The sequence below is a fragment of the Schistocerca serialis genome, chromosome 7 (genome assembly GCF_023864345.2).
Source record: "Schistocerca serialis cubense isolate TAMUIC-IGC-003099 chromosome 7, iqSchSeri2.2, whole genome shotgun sequence".
Classification (NCBI taxonomy): domain Eukaryota; kingdom Metazoa; phylum Arthropoda; class Insecta; order Orthoptera; family Acrididae; genus Schistocerca; species Schistocerca serialis.
The window spans coordinates 488,572,734-488,588,639 of record NC_064644.1 but is presented as its reverse complement, the minus strand read 5'-3'; the positions used below and the strand labels follow the sequence as shown (position 1 = coordinate 488,588,639).

The following is a 15,906-nucleotide window of genomic DNA, read 5'->3' as shown; positions in this document are numbered from 1 at the left end:
TGACTCTCCGTGGTCAGCTATTCAAAAGGTTTTGGAGCGCAAAATGCGTACTAAATGAATCCCCAAGATAGGCTACAAATGCCATGACTTTGCTCTTTGTTTTTTGGCACACGGGAAAATGGATGGCACGTGGACGGGGAATATTCTTTGACTGGATGAGGCACATTTGACTTCACACAGTGCTGTGAATGCCCAGAGCTTTCGCATATGGGATTCTACTCTACCACAAGTTATGCAGGAACATCTGCTGCACTCAGCTTATGTGACTGTGTGGTGTGATTTCACAAGCACATTAATTCATGATCCATTTTTCTCTCTGCACATTATAAGGACCTCCTTGTGCAACACGTGATTCTAGCTTTGCAAGAATGCAACTGTGTCCACAATGCTACTTTCGTGCAAAATGGGGTGACACCACATGGTGCTTGCCAGGTGAAAGATTTACTTGAGAAACCTTTGGTAAAGCTCGTCTTACTTGCCAGCTCATGTGACGGACCCCTTGAGAGCTCTGTTGTCTGCTGGCCAGCTGCCCTGCAAGGAGCTGTGCGTGTTTCCCACATAGGTTTGCTGCTATTTTTCTTGTGAAGCCTAGTTGGATTCCCTGCATACTATCTGCGCTGCTCAGGCAGAAGTCCTGTTTGGCGACTGATGTCAGCCTACAGAGTGAGAACTCAAGACAAATGTTAGTTAAACCTTGAGACCAAACAAAACATCACGTGTCCGCTGACAGTCATGTGTTCCTTCTCAAATGATTGTAAAGGAACTATTTGGTAAAAAAGTTTATTCTTGCACATCTTATCGCTTCATTTGTCAGCTTTATGATGAATTGCCTATCATTATATTAAAGGTGAGATTTACTGTGATATTTTAGAATTAAGTAAGCTATTGCAAGAATTTTGGAAAGTTTAGTGAGGAATAGAGGTTGCTATGAATTTTCGTTTGGTGCATGTTAGCTCATAAGTTGCTGTGTATCAAATTTAGCTAATGTATTAAATTTTTCCTTGAACTTTGAAAGGTATTGCTGTCTCTTACCAGTGTCAAGAAAATGGATCATATATAAAACGCTTCGTTCCAAACTCTCCTGCCAGCAAAACAGCCAGAATAAAATGTTTGCAAAATTCCTTGTATCTCGTAAACAGTTTCTGATGTTGGAAGATGATGATGGCAAATGTTGGTATGCAACGAGGAGAGCACTGAATCATATGATTAATATGCGAAACTTCCACATTTACCACAATATTCAAATCATTACAGATTTTTCAATAAATGATGTAATATTGTAGCACCATCAATAGCTGTTGTAACAAGAATTACTGTGGGTGTGGAATAACATGTGAGGAAGTTTCAATTTATTTTTATACCACTAATGTTATTTTCATAAAATATTGATGTGTCTTTCCATCAGTTGGTGTTTAATGATTCTATTGGCAAGTTTAACTGCATTAGAATGTTTGTGACATGAACATTTATGAATTCTGCTGTGTTTTGGCGAAAAAAGCAATTTGAATGTGGCGATAAGGAACCTTATGTATTACTCAAAACTCATCACTGATAACATGTCCCTGAAGAAAAATAAAGGTGGTGATAAGTCTGGGAAAAATAAATTACAACTTCCATTGAAATTTTGGCGAAATCCTATATGCCGTTGTGTTTTGAATAATGAGTAATATCAACTTAAACTGGGCAACAGATTTTATTTCTGTACCTCAGTAATTAACCTGCCATTTTTTATTTCCTATCCCTATACAGAATTAGGGATCATACTTTTCATGACAAATATCTTTCCGTTTGTCAGATATATCTGTTTAGACCGTTGTAGGTAGTTGACTAGATTTTGCAGATTTAAATGTTTTGGTATTTCTCAGATCATTGAGATACAGAAATTAAATTCTTTGGCCAGTGTGAATCCACGTCATTCATTATTAAACACACGCTGGGGTATAGGATTCCATTAAAATTTCAACAGAAGCTGTGATTTATTTTCCCCAGACTTACCATAACCTTTATTTTTATTCAGAGAGACATTGTGTTTGGCAAGTTCTGAGTAATACGTTAAGTTCTCTTGTTGCCATGTTCAAATCTGCTTCTTTCTCCAAAACACAGCAGAGATCGTAAATATTCGTGTCACTAACATTCTAAAGCAGTTGAAATTGCGACAGAATCAAAACAGCAACTGATTAAAAAACATATCAATATTTTATGAAAATATCCATTATCTGTATAAAAAGAAAGCGAAACTTCCTCTCATATGGTGTTCTAAACCCACATTAATTCTCATTACAGCAGATATTAATGGTGCTAAACATTAGCATATTAATCGTATGACTAAATAATCTTCTCTTTGCATACTAACATTTGCCAAATTCGTGTTCTGATAACCCGCTGGTGGGCGAGTTTGGGACAAAGCGCTTTTTATACGATCCACTTTCCTCGTATCTCATAAACAGTTTCTGATATTGGAAGGAGATGTTGCCAAATGTTGGTACGCAACGAGGAGAGCACTGAATCATATGATTAATATGTGAAACTTCCATATTTACCACAATATTCAAATCATTACAGACTTTTCAATAAATGATGTAATATTTTAGCACCACCAATAGCTGTTGTAACAAGAATTGTAATCAATGGGAAAAATTCAATACGTTAGCTAAATTTTATACACAGCAACATATGAGCTAACACGCAACAAACACAAATTCATAGCAACATCTATTTTTCATTGCAAACTTTCCGAAATTCTTGCAGTAGTTTACTTAACCCTAAATATCACAGTAAATATTATCATTAACTAAACAATTGGCAGTTCTTTGTGAAGCTGATGAATGAAGCTATAAGATGTGCGAAAATAAATTTTTTTTATCAAATAGTTCCTTTACAATTGTTTGAGAAAGACTGCAGTTTGACTAATTCACGCGCCCTTCTGTTCATGGTGTCAAGCCAGCCAGCTAGGTTCTGCACTGAATCATGCACTATGTGAGAGTTTCAGGGTGGCCGTGACACCCACCTGCTTGCCAGCAGCTATGAGCACTGGCTTGCAAAGTTGGAGAGAACCTTATTCTGTGTGAGATGGGCTTAAGGACCTGACCATCTCTAGGCTGTTTCTAGCTATGTGGCCTTCCAGATCCCCTGACCTAAATCTATGTGACTTTTGGTTGTGGGAATATCTGAAAAGTTGTGTCTGTCAGAGATGTATCCGGACTCTTCTTTCTCTGAAGGATAGCATATGACGACATACCACTCTGATTACACTGGATATGGTGTGAGCAACTGTCGACCATGCAGTGTCATGAATGCAGGGTGTTGCAGAGTTGAGAGACCATATTGAATACGTGTTGTAACTTGTGACCATAGCCTACTAACATGACAAAATCACTCTTATGTTTTTGTTCAGTCCTTCCCCTTTTGCTGTACCCACACCACATTCTGACTGCTTATAGTGCCATATATTCACCTGGTGACAGAAAGTGAAACCCCCTCCCCAACCTCCCCCGGCATACTCTGTGAACGCACCAATTAATGAACATACCTACTGCTTTTGAGCATCCTGTGAGGTATACAGCTCACACACACTGCAGCTCTCTGAACACTGTAGATTTAAGTATCATGTGGTGTAATTTACTGATGTTTACAAAAAATTGTAATAAGGTCAATATGAGAACTAATGTTATTAATTGTATATCAAAATGTCCAGCAAGAAACACTATTTCTTACAATTTTCTTCCTACTAAGAGTTCATATTTTTTAGTCATAGAAACTTTATAAAAATTGTTAGCATTTTTTTTCGAGGCATTCACAGTCTAGTTATCTTAGTTCAATGACTTGGACTTAGTCTCTCCAGCAGCTGGCTGGCTGGCAGCCAGGTTTTGTGTCTCTCTCCAGCAGCTGGCTGGCTGGCAGCCAGGTTTTGTGTCAAAGACTGTACGTTAGTCTGTAATTAAGAAACTGATTACTCTTATCAGTTACAGCCATTAAGAAAGATGGGTAGTTATTGTCTACTCCTTAATGTCTCATTCAATAATATCAGTCTGTTGTCAGCTGATTGAATTAATCAAGTTTTGAATAGGAGCAGTTTCTTATTTCTAGAGAATTCTTTAATTCTTGATACCATTTGTTGACTTTTACGTATTACTCATGAAGTTAAAAACATGTTTAGTTGTTTCATTAACGTAGGTGACACATTGAGCATGCTTCAGATACTGGACAAGGAAGTTACATTAGGGCATGTCAGGCTCAGTTATTTTTATGCTAATATGTGTTTTAAGTTCCATTCCATCATGAGTCAGCGATTAGAGAGATTTAATATTGGTTAACAATGTTGCAAATTCTGGTAGGTGACATGATTGGTGTTTCTGAGCTAAACAAATTATAAGCTAGATCATGTGGTCATAGGAGACTTGTTAAAAAAGAGTTTGAATGTTTTATCGGAACTTTTGACACAGTTTCACACATGTGGAGCAAAGAACAGAAATGGCTCCTATGTTTACAGGAATCACTATGTTATTGTGAAGGGCAATGGAAATAAAATGAAACATAAAAAATAACTTACGGACAGAGCAGCACACGATTCGTGCTACCACATGATGATGTATTCAGTTAATCAGGTGCAATTTTTTTTCAGCAGCCATTCCAAGGTCCCCCTCCAGGACAAGGTCCCCCTCGTGGCCCACCACCAGGAACAATGCAGCCAGATCCACGGGGACCGCCACCTCGCCCAGAATGGAACCGTCCACCAGGTCCTGGTTGGTTATTATTGTCTTATCTACGTGAAACAGAATCAAAGTTGTTAATTTTCTTATGTATTTAAAGGGTCTTACAGTAATCTATCTTTGTTAGCCATATATTTTACTTGTGAAGCACTCTGCAGTACATAGCAGGCTTTGAACTGTTATTTGACATAGTTACATGGTGCACTGTCACATCACCACTGCTAAGGCTCAGACATTGATGGCAGAAAACTGCAGGCTGATTATAATGAGATGATTAATGTTGCACAGCAGAATTGCTACTGGCTACACACTTACATACCTGGATTTGAACTCTGTATGATCTCCAATTTGAAGAATTTTTGGAGCCCCTACATTACTGTCGGTGGGTTAGAACCGAACTACAGGATGATCCAAAACTCTGTTAACATTTGAAAATTGGGATACAATTTGATACACTTGTTTGAAATGACATGGAGTTTCATTGAAACAAAAAAGTCCACAAAATGACCTTCAGATGACTCTTCATATGATACAAAAGCAATAATTAGCATAACAGTTGTCTTTTAGCAAAGAGGATGGCACTTACAACAAATGATCAGTGGTTTGGTCGTCATTCATCAACAAAACCATTAATTGAGGGACAATTTTGTGAACAGCACTGTATAACAAATCAGTAAGTATAGTGAGAAATTGCCATCGAATGTTGTCATTTAGCATCCCTAATGCGGTCGGACAGTAGTGGTAGACTTGAGATTTTTGGTAACCCCATAGCCAATAATCACACGGATTGAGGGGTGGAGAGTTGGGAGGCTAAGTATGACAGATGTGGCAGTGCATCATGCGATTCTCTCCAGACGGTACATGCAAGTGATACGGGATGGAGCACCAACGTACATGAAAGTTGTACCTCCCCGTGGGTATTTAGGGTGATCTGACTCCCCCTCTCAATAGTTCGTTTTATACATGTTTCTCAAGTGGCATCACTGACGTTTTCATTTTATACATGATTCTCAAGTGGCATCACTGACGTTTTCCTATCCAGCATCTCTGGTTGGCCTGTTTTTGCACTCTTTTTCTGGTTTCAGTAAAACCTCTTACCTTTTCAGGCATGTGTCACTTTTTACCTCTCTACCACATTTTTAAATCTTAACAGAAACGGTCACTGTTGATGCTTGTTTTATCAGCCAGTGTTAGCAGTTTTCAAAGGATTTGCAGCTGCAGGCTTCACTCTCTTGAGTTGTTGTAGCCTTCCTGTCACAAACACTGGTATGCTGATTGAAGAGCATCAAAGACTTCTTGGATTATTTATAGGTGAGCAGACTACCTTCTGTGTAGACCTATATAAGAAATTGTCACATGTTCCATTTCTTCTATACTTCAAAAGTGGACCCTGTTATTCTTGAAAAGATAGTTGTCGACATTATCAAAAACCCTTAACTCATCTTGCTTCTTGTTTACAGTATGTTGCAGTGATTGCAATATCAAATTGCTCTCCTTAACATCATCTGCTTCTCTTTTCATAATTTTGTCATCTGGTTTCTTTACTTTGTATAGACATTCTATACATTACTGTGTTCTTTTAACCTTCTGTTTTTGCTCATTACTAGTTTATTGGTAGCTCGTGATGTTCATACAGCTGATTCTCTTTTCTCTGGAGGTTTTTTTGAGTTTCCTGTGGGTGACGTCTGTTACTCGTGTAGTTGTGCTTGCTTCTACTGCTTTGCATTTCTCTTCAGACTATTCTTCTTGCCTTGTCACATGATGCTCTGCTAGTCTCCTTTTTTAGATGTGTGTTTCCTTTTGCTTGTTTCATTTGCTGCACTTTTATGTTCTCTCTTTCCATCAGTTAAATTAACATGCCCTCTATTAGCAAAGGATTTTTGCTGGGCTTTGTCTTTTTGCTCAGTCATTCCTCTCTTGCTTTCACCATTTCGAGCCCCCTTCTCTATCGTATTCCTTTCCCCTGTTCGTTACTAATTATGTTATACTCCCTTTGGTAATCTCAGTGGTCATTAGATGTTTCAGTTTATTTAGGTCCCTTCTTTTTAACCCTTTGCACTCTATAATGCAGGCACAGGTCAACTCCATGTGCTCTTATTTAAATTGCCATACCACAGACAATTACTTTAATCTGTCTGGAAACAATGAGGCTACTGACCAACAATTAGGATACACGAGGGTTGGAACTTAAATAGTGGCAACTATTTATTCACAACTGATACAAAAGAGTTACATGTTCGCACCTGTTACTGTCCTTCAAAGTAATCACCAGCATTATGTAGAACCCATTGCTAGCGATGTGGAAGGCATAGTATACCATTAACAGAGCCTGTTCTGTTGATAGTGTGAATGGAGCAGTCTACTGCCTGTCGAATCTCTGGAACAGTTCTGAAGCAAATGCCACGAAGTGCTTCCTTCATCTTTGGAATCAAATTAAAGTCACAAGGACTTAAGTCCAGGGAGTATGGTGGATAGTACAGTACTTCCCATTCCCCCGACCGAACAGAGCAGCCACAGCGTGTGCTGTATGCGCCCGTGCATTGTGTTGCAAAATGGGTGGGTTGCGCAGGAAGTGTCGCCGCTTCTTTTGCAAAGCTGGTCGCAGGTGATGCTCTAAAAATGAACTCTAATACAGTGCATTGACAGTCTGCTATAGAGGAACGTAATGCATTAGGATGACACCATCACAGTCGTACACAAGAATCACCATAACTTTCACCATGCTGGGGCTCTGACGCACTTTCGACTTTTGTGGCGACCCGTAATGACACCATTTGTTGGATTGGTGTTTCAGTTTTGGCTCGTACAGTCTGGCCCATGTCTCATTGAGTGTTAAGGTACAACGTGAGAAAGCCTCTCCTTCATGCTCATGGCGCTCAGAGTGCGCTTGAGCAGCGTCGTAACACATCCATTTCTGTATTTCTGTCAAGTCACGCGGAACCCATCATGATGAAATTTTTCGCATGCACAGGCATTCCTTCAGGATGCAAAACACAATCGCTTGCACTAATCCGGTTTCGTGAGAAAGCTCACGAATTGTATGGCGTCGATCACTTTCCACTAATGCAGCAACAGCATGCACTTTAAGAACGCTAGGATGACCTCCCCGATGCATGTCTGGCACAGTTTGCTGACCTTTATTGAAGGCTTTTACCCATTGTGCCGTTGTTCTGTATGGCAATGCCAATTCCCTGCACACCTCTTGAAGACCTTGATGACACTGTCGTGCTGTAAGAACTCTGGCACATTCAATCTTGATCCAACTCCGTTGTCCTGTTTCGAAAACATAATGACACCATTATGTTAGATTGCTCGCTCAAAAATGACTGTTTTTCCCTCGATTGTGAATAAGCCGTTGACGTGGGACGGGCGAGTCCATCTCCTGGGAGGTAAGGTAGGTATGTCAACAACGTGTGCTATCAGCGACAATAATAATTGCAAATGTATTTACAAGTCATAAAACAAAAAATTTTCACTGTGTGATATTTTTTGAACTCTTTAGGGTGGACTGATTCCATCGTCATTTCACTCGGAATTGTTTACAAATGAATCACTGTTATCCTCAAATTGAGGGTCACTCTTATTTTCACTTAGACATTCCTCAGAAAGAACTGTGTGAAGAACTAGACATTTCATGTCCACTAACTTGAACACAATAATTACTACAATGTTTCACTTGGCATAACAGCTGAAGTTCAACAAAGAGTTAACACAGTCTTCCCTAGAGGTCAGTACTATACAGTATTGATGCCTAACACAGTCAGATTCGAAAACGGAGCTTGTGAGGAATGAAAAATGGTGTTGAACGAGACATGGCATTGGAGTGGAAAATAAAATTTGCAGTATCGAGCACCACTCATCGCAGGAGTGGCAAGGGTTATGTTTCTATCTTGTTTCTTCAGCTTTAATCTACATTTCAAAATTAATAAACTTTGATCAAAGTCTAGTCTGTTTAAAGTGGTGTTTTGTAGTTCTGAACCTTTCCCCATTGCATAATCTATTTGAAACCTTCTGATGTCTGTAGGCCTTTCCACGCATACGACCTTCTCTCGCGATTTCTACATTGTTTCCTGTTGTTAAATTGTGCTCTGTGGAAGGTACGTCCCCACCACAATCGGTTTCTCTCCCATAATATGCTGATTTATTTATTTATTTATTTATTTTACAATGTTGGGAAAGATAGATCGCCACTTGCAGTAAATAAGGCACATTTAAGTTGCAGACAGGCACAATTACGACACACTTATTTGTTGGCTGTATACTCCTTGTAACCCAAAGCCAAAAGAAATAAATAAAAAAAAGGCACTTACATAAAGATTTTAGCCACAGCCTTCATCAGCAGGAGAGAAACACACTCCTCATACCTATAAGGAAGCACACCTCATGCGCACATGACGGTCAACTCCAGCAACTCATGCTGGAATGCCATTCCAGCAGGCAATTGGTTAACTTCAGCACAGTGGCCATTAGAAGTGTAAAATATGTACTGATAACTCTGAAACATTCACATAGTAACCTAATTAAATCCTCATCTGGGTACGGATATGTCTGAGCTGCCTACACACATTCTGAAGGTGCTTCAGCAGTAAACAGTACATTTCTGCACTCAATCCCTTACTCACATAGATATTGGTGAAGCAACATTCAGGTACTGTCACCCATTATTAGAATGCTGCCTCACTAACATCTGTGTATAATGATTCAGTATAGAAATGCACTTATGTTGCTAAATCAACTCATACATTTTTGAAGTGCCTGTTTACATGGTTCCGGAGAAGGAATATCGATGATGGATTCCCATTCTGTTATTTCCAGTGAGTGTGTTTCCTTGGCCAGCCTGTTGCCTTAAACTTCTTTTTAGGGCATTTTTTTCTTTGTTCTTCCTTGGTCCATCCTCTTTACATGTCTGATTAGTACATATATTTTGAAAACATTGAGAAAAATATGTTTGAATTACACCATGTACTCAAATGTTGGAAAACAGAATTTGTTTTGTTTAACTGTGATTTATATATGGGCAGCTCATAGATTTGTACTTGGACATCGTGGGCCTTCAGAATTATCTGCATATACAGATCACTAGGAAACATCACGATTGTGAGAGGCTTAAAATCCTTAGTCTGATTATCACAGTAAGAAAAGACTTTACTTAATTTTATAAAATTGTCCAACCACAAGAAAAACACTGTACATTGTCGGACAGCAGTAGGTTGAACAGAGAGATGGGTGTTTGTGGACGTATTATTTTTGGCATGTCAGTGAGGTGCAGGAAGCATGCTGTCATGTATCAAACTGACTCGTTTGAGTTATCCCATTGAATGACCTCTTCTCTCTTTTCATCCTACTGCAGTTAGATATCGGGGCCTGACAAAAATAGCACTCCTGTATTGTCTACGAACCCCTCCAGATGCTTAGATTCTTGGCCTGATTCTGGTCCCAGGCTCTATTAATATGTAAGAAGTCACATTTATGTTAGTATTTAACTTGAGCAACTCTTTTAGTTAAATGTGGTGAAACTCATACATTTTTGAAGTGCCTGTTTACATGGTTCCGGAGAAGGAATATCGATGATGGATTCCCATTCTGTTATTTCCAGTGAGTGTGTTTCCTTGGCCAGCCTGTTGCCTTAAACTTCTTTTTAGGGCATTTTTTTCTTTGTTCTTCCGTGGTCCATCCTCTTTACATGTCTGATTAGTACGAGGGTCAGTCAAAAAGTAATGCCTCCTATTTTTTTTTCTACGTTTAATTGTCAGGAAATTTAAATGCAATTACATAGGTTGAAAACCACAACATTGAGGATCATTTTGTCATTTTTCAATGTAATCTCCGCCCATCTCTACAGTTTTGGTCCATCTTTGAACAAGGGCATGTATCCCAGCACGGTAAAAATCACAGCTCTGCTTCCTAAGCCATTGACGCACGGATGTTTTGACGGCCTCCTCATCTTCAAAATGAATCCCACGATGAGCTTCTTTTAGTGGCCCGAACAGATGGAAGTCTGATGGTGCCAGGTCAGGGCTGTATGGGGGATGAGGCAAAACTTCCCATCCAATTTTGACAATCTCGTCAGAGGTGTGACGACTGGTGTGTGGTCTTGCATTGTCATGCAAAAGAAGAACATCTGCCATTGATTTTGTTGGGCGAACTCGCTGAAGACGTGCTTTAAGTTTGTTGAGGGTTGTGACGTATTGAACAGAATTTATTGTGCATCCCTGCTCCAAAAAATCAATCAGAATCACACCCTCTGTATCCCAGAAAACTGTTGCCATAACTTTCCCTGCCGATCGCACAGTTTTGAATTTTTTCTTCCTCGGCGAGCTTGTGTGACGCCACTCCATTGACTGCCTCTTGGATTCGGGTTCAAAAAAATGCACCCATGTTTCGTCCCCGGTCACAATTTTTTTCAGAAACTCATCTCCCTCCAAACGGAAGCGCTGCAAGTGTTGGGAGGCTATTGTTTTCCTTGCCTCTTTATTCTGATCGGTTAACATTCTTGGAACCCACCGTGCACAAACTTTTGAGTACCCCAATTGTTTAATAATCGTGATCACACTGCCTTTACTAAGAGAAATAATGCGACACACTTCATCAGCAGTCACCCGACGGTCACCACGAATGATGTCATCAACTTGCTGAATGTTGTGTGGAGTCACTGCACTCACCGGCCTGCCGCTCCGCTTTTCGTCAGTCAACGGTGTTTGCCCTTCAGCTTCCTTACAACGACGAACCCATCGTCTAACAGTGCTGACATCCACTGTCACAACACCATACACCTTCTTCAGTCTTTCATGAATGCGTATGGGCGTTTCACCTTCTGCATTCAAGAATTCAATCACACAACGCTGTCTCAAACGAACATCGATGTCGGCCATCTTACAAACTTCTGCTGTGCTGCCACCTGTTGACACAGAAAGTTACTACTGCAGTGGATTGCAGAAGAAGGTTTGAGGAATGGCGCCAAATTCAAATTTTTCACTTAACTTAATTTCTTTAAGTAGAAAAAAAATGGGAGGCATTACTTTTTGACCGACCCTCGTACATATATTTTGAAAACATTGAGAAAAATATGTTTGAATTACACCATGTACTCAAATGTTGGAAAACAGAATTTGTTTTGTTTAACTGTGATTTCTGGCACTTATTTAAAATTTAAAGTATTATAAATTATTTCTTGATTAGTTTCTAGCATTTGACTGGAATCACTCATTATTATTATTATTATTATTATTATTATTATTATTATTATTATTATGTGCCAGTTCAAAACTGCAGAAACTTGCAGTTAGCAAATTTTGCAGCATAGACTATGTCTGCAAGCTGCAATAAATGCATTAAAAAGCATGTTTGCATTGATGTTTCTTTTGATTGTCAAATAAGGATCGGCCTGATCTTTGACACATTTTGGGATGACTACTGGGAAACATATCTTGCAAATGAATTCATTGTTTTAGTGATGTTCTATGCATTCTGAAAGATACAATGAAATGACAATACAGGTTCCTGACTCGCCAAGTATCTTTCTAGTGCATTTTTGTCATGGTGGTGACACTATTTTTAAAGCCTTAAGGTTTCAGAATTTAAAAGTATTTTTAGTCTGTGGATCTTGTTGGACACAAAATTGTTTCGTCTTCATATGTTTTATTCATTTGTCAGCACACATGGTCCTAAGTTTGTGAGAAACTGGCATGCTCATGTTCTGTACACCTGCATTATATGTTTTTCTTGTGTAAACATTATCAAATGTTCCTTTGCTTACAGGTATTCACCACCACCCAGGTCCAGGATTCCCACCCCATAGTCAGCCCCCACCAATGCAAGGTCCACCTCCTGGACAAGGACCACCGCCAAGAGGCCCACCACCGGGTCAGATGGGAGGTACACACATACACACACACAAATCCATGCACACACTCTCTTTGCATTGGCAGTTGAATATCAGATATATGACAGTTGTCTTTGAAATTACATTATTTGGTTAAACCGTGTTGTCATCTGTATACTAGTAGTTATTATGTTACAATCATGTTAACTTTTCTTCTGCACTGTTAGAATCAATGATTATGGCTCATACTTGAAAGATTTTTTAAAATACTGTATATTTCATCTTGGTTGATTTATTGCCCTTGCTGTTACAATTTTATACAAAATAAAACAAAATAATACACGTTCTGGGGAGCGTGACACCCTCTGGGTCTGTTATGTGACATTTGATACCCATTACTGCATTAAGACTTCTAGATTTTTCCATTAAGTACAATGTGTAGCTACACCCATCAGTTTTGCCTATGCATCAATTTTTTTTTTCCCCCTCTTAGAATTCAGTAAAGAACCTCTTGTTCCATCTACTATATATTTGCCTGGCTACATGACCTTTCCATCTCTGTATAATTTAATAGTCATAATTAAATCAACGATTCCAATCTGTTCCCTGATCTAATTTTTGTTTTGTTTTTGTTTGTTATGCCTGATTTAGAATAAAAAAAGAATGACAGCAGAGTAGTGGGGGCATGTCAGTGTTGTCAGTTCAAAATTAACTGTGCATGCAGTATGGCTGTAAGTATACAGCTGTTCCAGCAACAGCTTTTGGCTCCATATCAAACACATTTGCAGTTTCCCCCATTTATGTCCACTATGAACTGTGGTTTGCAGGATCACAACTACTGTACCACTTTCAAGGAATGCCCTGTGCTAATAGTGCGATACCACTTTCATGGGCATGCATTGTTCATTAAAGTAATCAGTGTTATCAATTTTTTTTGGTTGTATTTTATGTACAGTAGTAGTTCTCAGACAGATCTGCGTCATTCTTGTGAGAGTAGCAACTAATCACATGAAAATACTGATTCATGTAATGTCCCATAGTATGTCACACTTATGCAGATAGTGAAATGAGTTGTTTCAGAAAAAGTTCATCCAGTCAAAATGTTTATCACAAAGTATGACTGTAATGCAAGAAACACATGAATTTGCAGCAGGAGGTGAGCACTACTCAACGAAGAACATTCTCCAATTAGTTGGTGCTGTGGTAACTGTCCTGTAAATAACTTCCTGGTCTATCACTTCGTTATTTTGATAAAAGTATAGCAAGTTTAATTCCCATTCATAATATGGCCCACTACCTGTAAACTTTCAGGCACATTGGAAGACATTGAGAAAGCTTTTATAGTCAAATTAAAGTTGCTTTGTAGTTTACACTTCACTTTTTGGAGCTGGTTTCCTCCAACCAGAGCCTGCAGTGCCATGTCCAAACTTTCTCAACATTTTGTCAGTTCGCTTCCAGTTCCTCGCCCAGCCTTCTTTCCTGATGATGTGTTTGGATCCTGAATACTGGATCTGGCCATTTTTCACACAATATTGCGTGAAGCTAAATTTTTGAAGGCTGCAATTCATCATCGTGACTGGGGGTTACCAGATTCATAATGCAGCATAGTGGTGTAATGCAATGGTTAGCATATAAAACTGATGTGAGGCTTTACATTCAAATCTTTAGTGCAGAGAAACTCTATTGTTTCTAAACATAATCAAAAGACACTTACAGTTATTTTTGTTTCAGTTTCACTTTCCAATTGACCTTTCTATTTGCTCTTATTTTTCTTCCTATCATTCTTTTTTTGTGGTTGGAATCTGGCTTTACCATCAGTAATTAGGAGCCAAATGTCAACAAGGTCTGCTCATCAGTTGGTAACAACAGCCCGTGTAGTCTATGTGAGGATAATTTCATTTAATGAGTGGCAGCAACAAATCGCAGTTTTCTTTTACCGCTGAAACTGAAATTTTTCTGCTGATAGATATTAATTTTAATCACTGTGAACAAAGTGATTGTGATTTTTGTTCTGCCACAGATTGTTCACTGCCGTTGTCTCAAATATCTTGCACATCACGAGTCTGTGGTTAGATTAGAACACGAGTTTAAATTCAGGGCTACCAAACTAGTTGGCTTCTGCGACAGTCGTGGTCACTTAAAACCAGCTGTTGACACAGCATCTTGCGTTTCCATTTCATCTCGCAGCGGCCACTCCCAACATTGGTCTACGTTCACTAGCAGCATATGTGAAGAGAGAGACTGGGTTCAAATGAGCACTATGGGACTTAACATGTATGGTCATCAGTCAGAGAGACTGGGTTCGTATGTTGCTTATAACTCATGAAAAGTCAGCAGTGGATGTGGCAACATTGTAGTGGCAGGTGACGTATTTCAGTTGTCAAATACTTTTAATTGGACTAAAGTGTCTCGAGTGCACTCCAGGCTATTTTTACCCACTGTTTTATTTCTTCTGCTATCCACAAGGTCATTGCCTTTATCTGCTCTAAATACCTCGACTCGTCAACTGTACCTGTTTTACAAAACTTCAGAACAAAAATAATTTTGCATGATGTGTCACCGCCAAGTAACATAGCTTGATGAAACTTGAACTGTACATAGTATGAATTGTTGCAGAACACTGAAAGAAATAAGCAATGATTGGACAGAAATGGCACTTATTCAAAGACAATAATTAGATTGAAGTCGCCATGATTCATGATGGTCACCTGGTAATTAAAACAGGCAGGCCATTGTTCTTTTAATAGTGTTTGACATCACCATGGATGGCAGTGCATGTTCTGCAACATGCTCCCATGTTAACCATAACACTATTAAGGAGTTCTTGTGGTAGAGCATTACATTGCTCCACCATCGTGGTGAACCACTGTTGGATGATCATTAGTTCAAGTGGATGTGCTGCAATACATCTCCCAAACTCATCCCTCACATTCTCAGTGGAGTTGGAAGTTCAGAGGAATGGGCAGGCCAGTCCATTTTCCAAATATCCTCTTGTTACGAGAGCTCCTCCAACAGTGCTGTTCGATGCTGTTGTACAATATCATCCATAAAAATGATGTTTGGGCTAATAGCATCTCTGAAAAGGTGCACATGGAGAATGAGTACAGTTTTACTCTTTAACAGTTACTGAGTGTGCAATTTTCGAAGTCCTGGAAGTCAGTAAGCCCATTATGCCTTCCCACACCATAACACGTGGACCACTATAACGATCATGTTTGACAGTATTCCTGGATGCGTTACGTTTCCCACTTCTGCCCATATGAAGGTATGTAAGGTTTTGTTTAACATGGTTTGTATTGGTGGTACAGGTGTTCTGGTGTAGGGAGACATGATGTTGCATGATCACAGTGACCTCCAAATCTTTGAACACAGTAC

At 39.2% G+C, this 15,906-nt stretch overlaps 1 protein-coding gene across 10 annotated transcripts in view; it reads left to right on the top strand.

Annotated features, from left to right (window-relative positions):
* The window catches only part of LOC126412772 (cleavage and polyadenylation specificity factor subunit 6), a 180,926-nt gene that overhangs the window by 99,346 nt on the left and 65,674 nt on the right, over positions 1 to 15,906 (top strand). For 5 of the 10 annotated variants that reach the window (XM_050082531.1, XM_050082532.1, XM_050082527.1 and 2 more), the window contains 2 exons: positions 4,622 to 4,742; positions 12,468 to 12,584. In XM_050082531.1, the coding sequence (XP_049938488.1) occupies positions 4,622 to 4,742; positions 12,468 to 12,584 (238 nt within the window). The remainder of the gene's footprint in view (positions 1 to 4,621; positions 4,743 to 12,467; positions 12,585 to 15,906) is intronic. The other 5 variants (XM_050082534.1, XM_050082535.1, XM_050082537.1 and 2 more) reach the window with 3 other exon arrangements.